The 15666-nt window shown below is 44.5% G+C and overlaps 1 protein-coding gene across 1 annotated transcript in view; it reads right to left on the bottom strand.

The window, feature by feature from the left end:
* The window catches only part of ITIH5 (inter-alpha-trypsin inhibitor heavy chain 5), a 295211-nt gene that overhangs the window by 136120 nt on the left and 143425 nt on the right, over positions 1 to 15666 (bottom strand). The window contains exon 7 of the mRNA XM_078677098.1: positions 12932 to 13048. Within this exon, the coding sequence (XP_078533224.1) occupies positions 12932 to 13048 (117 nt within the window). The remainder of the gene's footprint in view (positions 1 to 12931; positions 13049 to 15666) is intronic.

Raw genomic sequence — 15666 nt, 5'->3', positions numbered from 1 at the left:
CAGGCACCACGCGGTGCCTGTACGTTGTGCTCTGAAATGCACAAGATGTATTCTTAACATTGTGGCGGGCGGTGTTTTCAGCACCGCCCACCACAATGCTAAGAATACGGGATACGCCCGCCACTGCGGCGGGCGCATCCTAATACCCCCCAAGGGACCCCCGCCCTTATGGCGGGAGGTCCCTTCCCTTCACACGATGGGATGGCGGGCGGACTAAGTCCCCCCGTCATCCTAATGGACCCCTAAGTATGGATGCTTTGCCTTGGCTTGGATTCTACCCGTTTTACCTATTGATTTTTGTGTGCAACATTGGAGTCCTTCTCTTCCTTTCAGTGTTTTGTGTTAGTCACAAAGATAGATCTTCTGGCACTTTACCAGACTACCACATAAATAATTAAATATATCTCAAACTTTGATTCCTGAGACGTTTCAAAGGGGACTTTGATTACATTTGTGGAAAAAAGTCACTGGAAGTTTTAAAAAGGTAAACAGACAAGATTCGATAGAATCAATATTTCATGAATCCCAACTTCAGCTGAGGCAAAATAAAACAGCCTACTCAATTTGTTTAGTGAATTCAGGGAAAATTGCATGGATGGCGAGGATCTGTGATTGGGCAAATAAAACAAACTGACTCTGTACCTCATAAGAGTTTAACATGTCCAAAGATAACGCTGGAGGGGATACAACTATTTTTATAAATATTGCATAAGTAATATTTAAGAGAGATTCACATTTTTATCCAAGCTGTAAACACCAGAAATGCCAGTACTTCTGGCAAATAATGTAAACAAAGAATTGTGAGGAATATATGATCTAGTGCATCAGGCACGATACAAATGCTGATAACGCAACATAATATTTACAGTACAGTGTTGTGTTTTCATTTGTAAAAAAGTTTTGTATAGTAACTCTGGCTTTTGATAAAGTGTGTGTGTTTAGGTAATGAATTGCAAATCTTTAAACATTTAATAACTATTTGCATTTTATTGCTCCTCATGTTAACAGTCAGAGGAATAAAAGGCTGAATTAAGACCTCAAACATCTGGTCTGCATGCTGCGAACATATTTCAGAAGCAGGTTTATAACCTAGCAAGCAACATCCATCTCATTGAAAACAAAGAAGCTTATTTACAAGCCCCTTGCGCCTCTTTTGCGTCATTTTTAACATGGGAAAAATGACGCTAGAAATGGGGCAGAAGGGGTGTGTAAATAAGCCCCAAAGTTCTTTTAATAAAAAAAAATGAGTTTGTGTACAAAAAAGGCAATATATTGTGCTGTTACCAGTGGTAAAGTGCGGAAAAGTAATAGCAACATTTTGAAAAATGAAATGAAAGAGGAAAATAATAGAATTAATTGATGTTATAGCAATATTATGTGTTTAGAGGAGTTCTGAAAACTTTTGGGGCCGTTGCTACTGCACATACTGCACCATTCAAATCATGACCCTGTTGTGTGCATGGTAACTGTACCTGTGGCTGCATGTTTAGGAGTCAAATATAGCAATATTAGGTATTTAGTGGGGTGCCTAGAGCTTTTGGTCTCGGTGTCACTGCATCTGCTGCACCATTCAAATAATGATCCTGTTGCCTGCAAGATAACTGCACTTGTGACTGCCTGTTTAGTAGTAAAATATAGCAATATTTGGTGTTTAGTGGATTTACGACTACTTTTGGCCACAGTGCTACTGCTACTGCACCATTTAAATCAAACCCCTTTTAACTGCAAGGTAACTGCAAATGTGTGAATGTCTGTGTAGTAGTAAAATATAGCTATATTAGCTGTTTAGAAGAGTTCTGACAACCTTTGGGCTTGGTGCTATTACACCATTCAAATCATGACCCTGTTGTCTACAAGGTAACTGCTTTTGTGACTGCCTGTTTAGTAGTAAAATATAGCATTTTTAGGTGTTTAGTGGGGTGCTTAGAGCTTTTGGTCCTGGGGACGTATTACATAAAGTGTCCCGGGGGTGCAACAGGCCCCTTTAAAAGTGAAGGCGGGTTGCCACCCTCACTGTGAAAACATTGAGCGGCTTCAAAGCAGCCACTCCATTTTTCACATGAATGAGCTGCCCTGAGGGCAGTGTGAGTTCATAATATGGTGCATTTTCCATCATTGCACCCAGTGTTATGACTTGTTTATTTACGAAAAGGCAATATATTGAAGGAACATGCGCCACATGTATAATGCTGCCCCTGGTGTCACTGCACCTACTTACACAGCTAAGTAATAAAAAGCAAGCATTCCAGCATACTTTTAGAAGCTGTCTGCCTTTTCCGTGGGAAGAGATCTTATCTTGACAGTGAATGGGGCTTAAACAGTTTGAACAGCTTTTGTAGAAGTATCATATATGCGTTCAGCCAGGGGAAGTTAACAAAATTAAAAAAAAATCCACACAAAAGCGAATGAACACTGTAATTCGGCTATGAGAACTGATAAGAGCCCCCTTTTACGCTATATTAAATACAAGAGATTTGCAGGCAAAACCTAAAAAGACAGTTCCCTAGAGATACTGTGAAAGGAAGTAATGTTGTAGCCATACAGCATTTTTGATGCCACTAGAAGGCAGTGGCGGCTTCTACATTTTCTACGGAGAGGATCAGGGAGCCACACACACACACACACACATACACACTCACTCACACCCATGCATTCACACATGAACACTCACACACCCATTCACTAACAAAAACAAATACAAACACGCTCACACATCAAACATATAAACAACCCATAAAACTTACCTTCAATGTAAAGAGGAAAGCCTCAGAGGTCCCAGGAGGGTAGGATCTGCTGCCTTGTCTCCTTGGCTGACCTAAGGTCAGTCAATGAGAGAATGCATATTTCATCACTCGTCACACAGAAGGATGGGGTTAGAGAGACTGCTGACCTCACCTGACTCTATGACAAGGTGTCGCTGATTGACACTTGGGCCTGGGCACTTCAAGGCTTAAAACTGAAGCGCCCATGTCCGAGGCAATCAATGGTGCTCCCCCCTCGGCACAAGGGCGAGGGTCTCGAGGCACTTTTGCTAGGCTGAGGAGGTCATGCCCACAGGGCTGTGAAATCCATAGCTTGGCAACGTTCAGCTCAGGCAGCCAGGAGCCTGTGCATTTAGCACATATTTATCTCCTGGCTGCCTGATCTGAACAAGAAGAGGGTCTGTCAGGCTGAGCTTTGCTCAGCTTCACAGACATTCTTCTTGCTGGGAAAAAGGTGGGGTGTGTGGCAGCTCAGCCCATGTGGACGGGCCGCTGCTGCTGGAAGGTGTGGCATCTCACCACTTGGGTGGAGGCACTGCGGGACTTTGAAATGTGTGTGGAAGTATCATTCCATTAAAAACGAGAAGTAAAATACTAAAATATGCAGTCATTGTCTCCGGGTCAGATTTGACCTGACAGATGGATTTCGGAGTCATTGGTGAATAGAATTATAATTTCCTTCAATTTCAAGGGAAATGGGAGCTGCCATCATAATTAACTTCTGATGGGCCTTCCAGTAATGAAGATTACCATTTAGTAATCAGTAATCATGACATTACACAAGTCCCTCTTCTTCATCCCAATACTCAGTGAGCATGCCAAGCATGATCCGTGTGAACCCAAAACAACAGTAGCACAGAGACCACAACTCAAAGACACTGAAGGAAACCAAAGGGAATTAAAGCATCAAGATATGACAGGAATCCCCAACCAAAGCACATACCACATATAACTAGACCCACAAGCATGTAGTGCTGGATCAAGGGAAGATGAGTCCACTAGTCTAAAAAAGGGGCACTAGGAGCCATAACCCTGGCAACTGCAAATGCAAGCTCATCAATGCTAAAACCACAAATCGGGAAGACTGCAACCAAAACCCCAAACCAGGAAGAAAGCAGACAAGTGGGGTTCAAAGCAAGCAAGGACCACCAAGGAGGAGAACATCAAGCTACCCACCTACTACTTTCAGATAATCAAAGACAAAAGGGAAACCCTAAGCTCAACAAACCCAGACTGATAATGCAAGCTTTGGGAATACTGACATACCAATGCAACCCCCCTGCCCCTCCTAACAACAAGGCAGAACTAGGAGCCAGGTCGGAGCCGAGCCATCATAACAGTGAAAAACAGCAGAGGTGAAAGACAGGTGGAAATAAGGTGAGGCCTCGTAAGGTGAGGAAGAGACACCACAGTGCAAAAGTAAAAACTACAAAAGCAGGGAAAGGCAACACAACCAAACACCGGAAACCATAAGAACACATCCCCAAAGCCTAGAAGCCAGTTCCACATGAGAAATGACTCTCCACCAGCCCATCAAAAGGGGTGTGAGGGAGTTGAGGCAAAGGCAGGAGCCACAGGCTTAAGAATGGCCAGAACTAGGCAACATCAGCCAGAACAACGGATCATCTGATGAACAAACCTACCAGAAGCAAGCTACCAGTGAAGAGTTTTTCACAAAAAGAGATCATCAGGCTTCCTATGCATGGGCCAGGCACTGAAAGTGAGGATAGCCAGTCTGGACCACTAAGACACACCAGATCAGACCCTGCCAGGAGTCACGGGAGGTAAATCAGTAAACACCATCTGCAGAAATCGCATCCAGGCAAACCCTGGGCAGCCAACACAGAATAAGCAAACCAGGGTCACAGTTCCACCACCACTTGTCAAATTGGCAGACAGAAGGTTTGAAAAGAGAGGTTGGCAACATTACCAGCAACCCCAGAAATAGGACAGAAATTACAAAGGACAACTTTGAAGCGGGATTCATAATGGTCAGTGGACACAGCAGTCCCTATGTTAGAGCCAGGAAAAACCAGAATGGATACAAAAGTATATGTGTATCCGTACACACCAAGCCCGGACTGGCCATAGCGGGCACCGGGCAATCCCCCGGTGCGCCGCAAGGGTGGGGGCCGGTTTTGGGCCCCTGGGGGCCGATTTTGTAACAGGGCCGTTTTTGCAGCATAGCTGCAAAATCGTCCCTGCAATAAAATCGGCCGAAAACCGGCCCTGGCAAAGCGCTCGGCGGCACCTCCAACCCCCCTGAGTGGGGGGGGGGGGCGGCCGAGCACTTTGCCAGGGCCGGTTTTGGTTCCCAGTCCGGCCCTGGTACACACTGACCTCCAGAGAAGGAACAAAATTAAACAAAATTTCTGCATTGCCAGGTAAGAGGCAGTGGCCAATGAAAGGAGGAGCCAGACCCCAATTCCTATATACATGCCACTGACACACAGGCAAGGCACTAGCCTGCACAACTAAGGCCATAAAGAGATGATGAGAGTGCTAAGCAGAATGGCTGCAACCATCCAACAGGCTCATGTGCTAAGGAAATAATAAAAGGAAGAAATGTCAATCCTCAAGAAAGCCACACTTCCGCCACACAGGACTCAAGGTTCACAGCTCCTACTATTAAATAAAGTAGACGATCAGAAAGAGCATGACAAATAGACTAGCCTGGAGGCATACAAAAAAGTGAATTGAATGCTTTAATTATTCTCAGTCTTTTATCATTACTCGGAGTCATTCCTACCACATCATTTGTTTTCCCACAATGCAATGTCATATTAGATCCAGCCATATGCAAGTAAGCCTTGACCTTAGTCCAATAGGAACAGTCTCACCCAAACTACCAACATGGCATGCCCAGACATGAGTTAGGTGCTAGCTGTGCCAATGGAACCAAGCTGCACCTGACTGAAGATGCCCATATAGGCTGACATTCGTCTTTTGTTGCTTGTGTTGCATATCAGAGACGACATGTCCTGTGAGTCTAGGCTAGAATGTTCCCATTGGAGCACAAACAATGCTGATTTGCATTTAGCTGGGACTAATCTAAGGTGTCTTGAGATGCAGCCTTGAGTAATTACCAGTGTCTTCGATTAATTAAAGTATTCCATCCATCCCTTTCTTTATTCTTCTAGACTGGAGGCGTAAGCACAGGGCACTGAAGAGTTGCATCAAAGAGTCTACCTGCCACTCTGAGGAAAGAAACCTTAGTGATATGAACCTATCAACACCCACAAGGGGACCAGGCAGATAGGATGCCACAACTCATGCAATGGAATTCAACTGACAATGCAACCTGAACGACAAATGACCAAATGGCAGAGGTGAGGAAAGTAAACCAAGCTGACCAATGCCAGCCCATTCTGGAGCTTTAAGGTGAAGTACTCACACCAAGGATGGCAACCAAAGTCTACCCTGAGAAACAAGCATCCACAGGAAGAAGGACCTCCAGCAACATGTGGGGAAAGGAACTCCTACAAGACATACACAACTGGGGCAGAGGGAGACCAAAAATACCTGAGTGTCCCTGCACCAGACAGACAAAAAGAAATGATAGGCAGCCAGAGCCTAAGCCCGGGGACTTCACCAGGAACCCCAAGCTTCAGGACTCAAAGAGGAGTGGAATGCATTACTAGGACACAGCTGCATGGAAGTGGCCAAAAACGAGCCACAACTAATCATATCAAAAAACAGAAAGAAACTGAGGTAAAGCCATGGCAGAGCCCACAGGAACTGATAGGCATCTTTGCATAGAAACCAAGACGGTGGCCAAACCTGCAGAGCATAAAGGCCACTTACCCATCTGCCAGTGCAGTCACACGTACAGCAGCAGAAATAATGGCACCTGGGCCCAGTATCACAGAAGACAACCGCACTCCCAAAATGCTTGTTTCACACCAATCATCACGTGGGAAGGAGGATCCGGTGCTCTGAGCAGCAGAAGCCTAATGACCCACTAGCCATACTACTGCCTAGCCATATGGAACGGGGATGATAAAGCACAGGTAACTGCAGGAGCAATGGAAACAGCCAATCTAAAAAAGAATACCCTGCTAGAGCCCCCACCACTGGAGACAACAGCACACCATGAAAACCAAATGGAGCAGAGGCTACAGACTCAAGATACATTAACCTCGCAAAGCAGGTCCAAAGGGATTGCTTCCACATCTTTCCCAACACTCTGACATAGTAACAGCGAGTAAGTTAGGAGTAGACCCAAGGAAAGGGGAATGGCACAAGGAAGAAATAGAGATGGTAAATATTAGCACACTGCCTCGCTACACAGCGCGGCTCAATCTGGACTGCAGCAGCAATCATATCTAAAGAGAAAAGATTTATTGTTCTGCTCTGGTATGAACTTTAGGGTTTAGCTTCCGTTATTGTTTAAAGTAAACCTGCTGGCCATCTCTGCATTTTTAACTCTCTTGTGGAATAAAACTCAACATACCCTCATGGCTGGAACACAATTAAAGTTGATATATTAAAAATTAACATCTCCCTGGGCTGTTACACATTTTTTGCTAAAGAGAACTAACTTCATGATTATGTGATGACATTATCTGGTTATGATTATGTTCAACGTAAATGGTTGATTAATGTAACACAGAAAGCATTCACTATTTTTGTATAATTCACTTAACAACCTTCATGGATTCGTTTAAAGCAACCCCTTAATACTACGCATGCTTTCATGAAGATATAAAGTTAGTGAGAGATGAGGCTCCTATTCCTCTCGTAAAAATAATGCAATTGCAATATATTGTCCATAATCATAATGGAAGAGCCATTACATGAAGAAACAAGTGCAAAGTAAGAGTTTGCAATCCAAATGGATGAATCCAAGTGTGACAAACAAGGGGACAAACGAATCCCCTGCTGCAAAGATGGAGGTCGGCTGCCAGGCAAGGACAGCCAGAAGCATCCCAGGTCCATAGCCAAAGAGCAGAGCAAATCCACAAAGGCCAACCAGGACCATGGAAAATGGACAACTATAACCCCCAGTACTGCACAGCTCATCCAAGGCCTGACCAGGAGAGGAAGAACTCACCACTGTAATCGCCATGAGTGTAGTGTCCATCCTCAAAAAGGCACATATGGCACATACAGCAGCATGAAACACCCAGCAAAGCACTGGCTGCAGGATGCCTTACTTGTCTCAAAGCCTCCCGTAACCAGCATGGCCTCCAATGAGCCAGTGAAACCAAAAGAACATGCTGGGGCATGCTACAGTGCCTCTTCTTCTATATTCACACAAATGCAGAAGAGATGCAAGCCTACTGAAAGACATCTAAATCCTGAAAAACAGGTACAACATGTGCAAGAAAATGCATCCAGTTTGAATCTCTCTGGAGGCCAAAGACGTAAAGACGTAAACCCAAGAGCCCAGAAATCCAACTCATTAAGCCCAGAAAATATCCTAAAGTCAGTCATGTACAAAAAACATAAGGGTCGCTTATAATGGGTATGACAACATTCCAGTTGTTGCACATCTAGAATCATTGAGAATGAAAAACGCATTCTTGTATCTCAGTTGTGGTGTGTACGGACATCACGTCACCACTGATGTATGCTGCACAGAACAATGTAGCCGGATCAAGGAGGAAGCACCACCTGGACCGAGCTATCCAGAGTGTGTCAACCTACCCCCCAGACAGCAACAAGTGGGAGCAGACCTCATCAACTATTAGTTCCCACCACAACAAGGGTCAAATGGAACCAATGGGCACTGTAAGCCAAATTCATCCTCCAAATCATCTAAACAGAGCTCATTCATATAGTATACTGATGCAAAAACAAGCCCCTGCTCAACATAGGCCCAGCAAACAAGAACAAAGTCAGATGTTCCCTAAAATAATATCCTGCATAGTACCGTAAAGTACCCTGAAGCCTGGAAGGGAGGAACAAGATAGAGAGAGAAAGACCATAATCCTGGATTTCTGTGTTGCCAATAGAGGCAGGAAACAAAAGTGGAATGCTGGACATGTTGACCCATTTATCACAGTCAATGGGGTGGGAGAAGCCTATATTCTCAGCATTTACAAATTCGTGGAGTAATCTCTTAAATAAGAACTGGGACGAAGAAGAGTGACACATAGATAGGTAATAAGGGAGGGTTCAAATCCCTGCCCTCTCTCCAGGAAACACTTCCAAAAGGAGGTGAGGTGTCCAACTTACTTAACACACAGTACACAAATTAATTGCTACTGGGTAGCTCAGTGTTTAACTTATTTAAAAAGTCTGCCTGCATGACTTCTTGCCTGACTCTTCCTCATACTTCATTCATATTTTTGTCTGAGGTATAGCTTAAGCTTTTCAACCACACAGGACACTCGAATTGGATAAAGTGATACCTACGTCATAGAGCGATCTTTGTATTTTGCTTGCTTCTGCACTGACTCGGCTAATACAAGACAGCAGAGGATGGGCTGACAGACCCACGTAGACACAGCAGCCAAAGTATGAGGCATAAAGATGTTGGCAATTTGCAGTGTGTAGCAAAGAACAGAAGGAAGCCTTATTTCAGCGCAAATTTGAAAGAAACAAGTCTGAGCCACTTTCCCGACCTGGGATGGTAGGGATGAATCCAAATGAGCTTTAACTCCTAGGTTCATAGTTGCTGATAATAAACTGGGCGGCCCTAGGGAAAAGGAACCTCTAGATGTACCAGGGATTTGAGTTGGTTGATAGAGAAAACTTCATTTTGATGTTTGAGACAGTCGTTTTCTCTCACACAGGAAACAAGTGCTGTTAGCTTCCTAGGATGGTGGGTGTTTTTCCACTGGAACATTTCTAGCCTCCAGGAGGGAATTACAAATTCATTCCCCTTAGCGACCTTGAACGTTTCCAATGTTATACTGTGGCTGATTTCTGCCAATAAGTATATTAGGTAACTTGATTCTAACAAGCAGCTGAAAACAGTGAGACGCGCAGGCTGACCAACCCACTCAAAAAGTTTTTCTGAGATCTCAACTGAGGGCTTCACCGCTTTTCCCTTTAAAGGGGAATAGTGCTGCAGTTTCCTTAACACACTTAATCTTGCTTACTTTTCCCAGCTCACGTAATTGAGAGCTGGTATTTGGCGACAATCACTGAAATGAGTGCCAAAATAGCTGATAATCTTTCATGCTGAGTAGAGGCAGGCTTCAAGCTGTATTTTCACCAGAAAGTGTAGTTCTGGTTGAGCAAAACATGCTTGAGTTTTTGTGTGCACGCTGACGTCAATGCACCATCCTCCTCTAGATGCAAGTCTTTCCAAAAATACAATTCCTGGTCTGTGCCCGATCCTCCAAACTCTCAGAAAGAGAACAACTATCAATATTTTGCAAATTTTTCCCTTCGATCGATCCCTGCCAGAAGCTAGGTTACCACATTTCATTGACTTCTAAGATGTTAAAAGCATGTGTCCTTATCGGTCCTTCTGTACCACACAGGTAAACGGAGGATTTCTTAACCAAAGAGACATTTTTCTGAAATCCAAAAGTGAAACCCCCCAGTCTACGTTTTGCTAGGGCGCACCATAGGATCTTGATTGGAGGGGCGGGTTTAATTTGCATAGTTAGTGGTTAGCCTGAGAATCTGGCATGGATCCAGTAGTCCGGGGCCTATCTTGGTCATTCCAGTCTTCAACTTTTAAAATATGTAGCCTTCCTAGGCATGCCCTGCAGGACCACTGAGATGGCATGTTTGACCTATGTTTCGTATGCAGTAGCCCTGAAGCCACCTCTCAGGTTAACGTCAGGTTATATCACACTTTCCTATGACTGAAAACAATGAAGGAAATATTGACTAGGGTCTAGAAACGATTTTGCTGTATCTCCCACATGGCTCTGGCCTCTTTGTGCCCTTTAACAGTGATGGTGTTCATATAAGCAGTAACCTGAGCCCAGGGATAAATTACTGTGCAGATTCTATTAAATATCCTGTATCCTTTTATGCCTCCTAGCCGTGATCATTTAATTGGAGATGGGTGAGATATATGAGTTATGGAAACTAGCTCTGAAATAAAATTGCGTATCTAAACTAGGCCTGGGCGATGAATTCTGCTCCGCCGGTGGAGTTTTGCCCACTCCACATTACGATTGTAACGCGGAGTTCCGGCAAAACTCCGTCAACCGCAGCGTGGCAGATTTTTTTCCCACATGCAGCTCGCCACTGTTAAGTTGATGAGCGTTAGTGAGAATTGGTCCCCCTAGCGTGATTTTTGCAGCTAGGACTGCACCCGGTGAGATTTTCTCAACGCAGTCAATCGCAGTGAGAAAGCTGCCACTCAAGTCGAATATCTACTCAAGCAGCAGCAAAGAAGCAGCGCCCTCTGGCACGTTGCGTGGTGCAGTTCGTGCTGATTTTCCGGCGCAGAACGAGCCCCCAGTGCTAAAATTAAATGGGACGTGCCAAATCGGCCCGCTCGCAGATCTCCACAGAATCTTGCAGAGTTTATTATGTAACTCCATGGAATTCCATGGAGTGAAATTGCACGAGTTCTGCCCATCTATAGTCTGAACCATGGAAGCAGGGTCTGTGAAGTCATTCAGAAGGTGTCAACACAGAAGCAACTAGTTCTAAGACTAAGAGATCATTCCGGAATGCCATGAGTACTTCTCTGCTACATGAATCCTTTTGCTGAAAGCTCATAGATTATAATCACAGACGTGCCCTCCAGCCTGCCGCTAACAAGAAAAAAAGTGATCGATTCCCATGAGAAACTCTCATAGTGTCCAGGGACCTGTCGTGTTTGACTGGCAAGGGGAGGTAGGGGGTGGTTCAAACAGCTCTTTGATTCAGTGGAACATATAAATACAGTGCTCCGTCACCACATCTATGCAAAATGAATGGTCTAGTCCATGTACATGCGCTTTGTAGTTTTTATGATCCTTCTGCTGGCCTCTTAATGACAGCTAAACACCCTAAATAAGCCATTTTGAAAATTGGTGCTTTCTGTCGGCGGCTCTCTCCAGGTGGACTGCTTCTCTCTCACGCTGCGTCTGCGCCCACAGTCTGTTATTTTATTTAATGGGCTGTTAAGAGCGGTGCAGGAAAGATGCTGTCAATCACAGGAGAGCAGCCCCAAATTACAAGCGAAACAGTGAGTTTTTCTCGCTTTCATGGCAACATCAGGTTGGTTAGCTGGCACCTCAGGCCGGTGGAAATATTGAATTGTAAATGGAGGAAAAATCATTTAAATGTTACACACACATATTTTTGCCTGCACCCACCCCAGGAAGAGTCAACGAGCGTACTCCTGAAGTATGTTTAAGTGCGAGGTATACTTTCTTTTGTGCGAGTTTTGTATTAGAAAACTTCTTTCTCCAGATGTGTCTTTCGCCGACATTTAAATGCTGTCCTTATCACGTTTGGAACATGATGGTTCATTTCACTAACAGTACAATAGAATTAGAGAGCACCCTGCCAAAGCATAAGTCACAGTCCCATACGGGATCCTTTAATTTCAATATACGGTGACAAGAATATGTATCAGAGCCAAATACACATCAGACAATTTCCCTTTTACTTTTTCTGTTTATTTATTATTTTATCTAGATACTTTAAATAGACATGATTCATAATTAAATTGCCATGATTCACTTAATAAGAAAAAGAGGGATGCCTCCCTTTATACATATGGCAGAAACTTCAAAAAACACATATATGTCCCACACACTCCCGTACATCCAAAATAGAGTCACAATCACTTTCACATGTGGCAGGGTGCTCTCTAATTCTATTGTACTGCTATAACCCCCTTGGTGACCTGCCAGCATCTTAAATCCCGACGGGGAACCCCCTTCTATTTTGTTGGTTCATTTCACTAACCCCTACATAAACAAGATAATATAATGCATTTTGTACTATTATGATCCATTCCTAAAATATTTCGCTGTATGCATATAAGGAAACCAAAGATTACCACATCCATTATTTTGCTCGCCCAGGGTCACACAGTATGGTGAAGAGTGTGGGCAAAGATTAGCCCTCAGGTTAATCAACAGCATAACAGCTAGCTATTATAAATAATTTGTTTATTTCAGAATTTTACCTCTAAAGCAGATACAAAATGTGCACTCAGAATAGGAGATATTTCTCTGTCCTTACCCCAAAAGTTGTCTCTGTGTTATATATTGTTTTACGTGGGACTGTGTGTGCACTGTTGTGTTTGAATCACCTACCTGCTTCATCTTTGTCCCCACCATTGAGGCGCTGGTATCAATCACAAATACAACATTCTTTGGCAGCGGTGGGAGATCCTTGGGTGCGAAGAAATGCACAAAGAAGCCATTCAACACCTATAGAGGAAAGAAGAATAAACACCTCCATGAAAGTGATTGTCTTAATTCTTTTTATATTGTTTAAGTTTCAGTTTTTATCAGGTTAAAGGTGTTAGTTTACACTAAAAGATTCAGCTGCAGTGGCGGCTCCTCCACTAAGGTGGAGGAGCGTCGCTCCACTGCTCGTTGGAAAATAAAAATAAAATAAAAATAACCAGAAGTTATTATCATTTTATTTTCCATTGCAACTCCGGGCGGGGCTGGCTGATGCAGAGGGAGCAGTAGTGGCTTGAACTCCCTCCCTAAATGCGCATGACGCTTTAACCGGCCCTCTAGGGCCGGCCAGTCATCCGTAGTTGGTATGTTCTCGCTGTGTTGCACAGCCCCATGGAGAACATGTCCAGCCTCCCCAGGCACTGCCTGAGCGGCCAAACAGGCTGATCAGACCAATCACGATGCTGCTCCTGCAGTGTGGTGATTGGCTGGCAGAGTCAGAAGCCTGGGTGATTCCGGTGCAGGCAGCAGCCGGGAAGAACAAAAGCAGATGAGGAGAGACGTGCGGCAGATGCGGCAGCAAAGCAGGTAAGTTTATTATTATTCTTTTTCAAACCCGACCCGCCCCCTCTTCACCCCTACCCACCAGCCATGTTTGGAGGCAGCCGCCACTGTTTAACTGCACTGGAAAGTGACAAATGAGAAGGATCAAAAAATTCAATTTCACTTTTTTAATCTTTTTCTAGTTTGGCTCGGATTTTACATTTTACATCCTGCAAGCACTGTGTGATGGGTGAGTGTGGCATTGAGAAACAATCTGCTTGAACAGAGACGTGGCTGGAAATGTAAACACTGCTGGTGTTAAAATAGGTACACTGGATATGTTCTTAAAGACAAAATGAATTGCTGCAAAGATCTTTATGGCAACGACCCATTACAAAGATGTATTCCAGATTGTTAAACTGACATGGTTACATTTTCATCCAAGCAAAATTGTTTCTAAAGCTTTGTGGCAGGTTTATGAGAGGGACAAGATCGTAACAGACACTTGTTTTGATTCAATGTAAGCCTCTAGGCTTGTTAAAACCAAGAAAGCCATGTTTGGTATTCACTTCTACCGGGTCAGTCTTGGGCTACAGGAGAAGTTTCTAAGTGTCAGACCAACCATTCACAGAGACACCCACACCCTTCCATGCTTGGAACATTTCAAAGAGGGACTCTAACTATTCGAGCAGGACCAAGTCTGATTTAGTTGTAACTGGTCACTATTTGGAGAAGCATATGGGGGTCAATGATGGGCTGGAATGTGGCCTGAATCATTCTTTTAATAACCAACTTTATCCAAATTTTGCGGAAAGCATAGATTACATGAAGTAAGATTTGACCAATGGATAGGCAAGACATGACATTAATCACAAGTGTAAATAGCAAATTACAGAGCAGCATCACATTGATAAACCATAATAAGTAGACAATTTGCCCCATGTACATTAATGTTTCTTTGGACAGCCCCTACCTCGAAAATTGGCTTTTCCGGCTGCGCACACCAGTCCACCCCCGCACGCCAACCCCTCACCGTCAGTGGTTGTTGCTGTTTCTAGACTCAAGCAACATCCTCTTTGGCCATCAAACAAGTGGACCACAGAAAACCACGCTCAGCCCTAGGACCCCCCCACTTCCTCCATGAGCCCCAGTAATACTACACGAGGCATCAACGCCAAGGGTCAGTCTAGGACCTCGGATAGTCTGTGACCCACCTCCTTCAAAAAGAGTCTCGGCACCAGGCATGCCGAAGCAATATGAAAAAAATCAACCGCCGGTAGTATGCTGCACGCACATCTCACTCGTGCAGCAGATCGCAAAGACTGCAGGCACCTCGGAGGGAGGTAAGTTGTGTGCAAATAGTTGAACTGCACCATGGGCAGCTGCATCGAGACCGCCAGCTCTGTGGGTACCATACAAGCCTCCCTCCAGTCATCTTCATCCAGCTCTACCACCCAGGACACCCATCTTCCTCTGGCCCTTTTAAGATCATCTGGGGCATGGATAATTAAGGAGCGGTAAATCACTGAGGTGGCCCCTTTACCCAATCGCCCTAGAAAGAGCTTTGCCTCCATTGGACTATATTCCGGCAGTGACTCACACTGAAGCTCAGTAGCTAGCAAGGCATGGCACATTTGGAGGTACTGATAGAATTGCGAGCTAGACAGGGAATATATCTCCTTCAGGTCTTGAAATGATAGAATGGTCCCACCCCTGTAGACATCTCCCAAGTATGCGATCCCAATGCAATCCCATAGCAGAAAGCTGTCCAGCTTCGAAAGTTGTCTAAGCCATGTCCCACGCCCGAGAGGGGTCATACATAGAAACCCTGGGTATCCGTATGGCTCACTGTAACAGCCATCGGGAGAGATTTGTGCAGTAATATAGCGACTCCTCTCGAGCCGCATGTAAAACCAGAATGATAAACCCTATCATAACGGAAGCGGCCCAAAAAGGGGCACCTCGTTCCGAATAAATGAGTCTCCTGGAGGAGAATGACTGTGGCACGCAACATATTGCATTACTTTCCAGGAGAGCACTGCTATCTGATTGGGGGTCATCTCACAGTCGGGGAAATCAAGCGAATACCCCACCTAACT

Source organism: Lissotriton helveticus, chromosome 1_1, assembly GCF_964261635.1.
Source record: "Lissotriton helveticus chromosome 1_1, aLisHel1.1, whole genome shotgun sequence".
Classification (NCBI taxonomy): Eukaryota; Metazoa; Chordata; class Amphibia; order Caudata; family Salamandridae; genus Lissotriton; species Lissotriton helveticus.
This window is presented reverse-complemented; position numbering and strand designations above follow the sequence as displayed.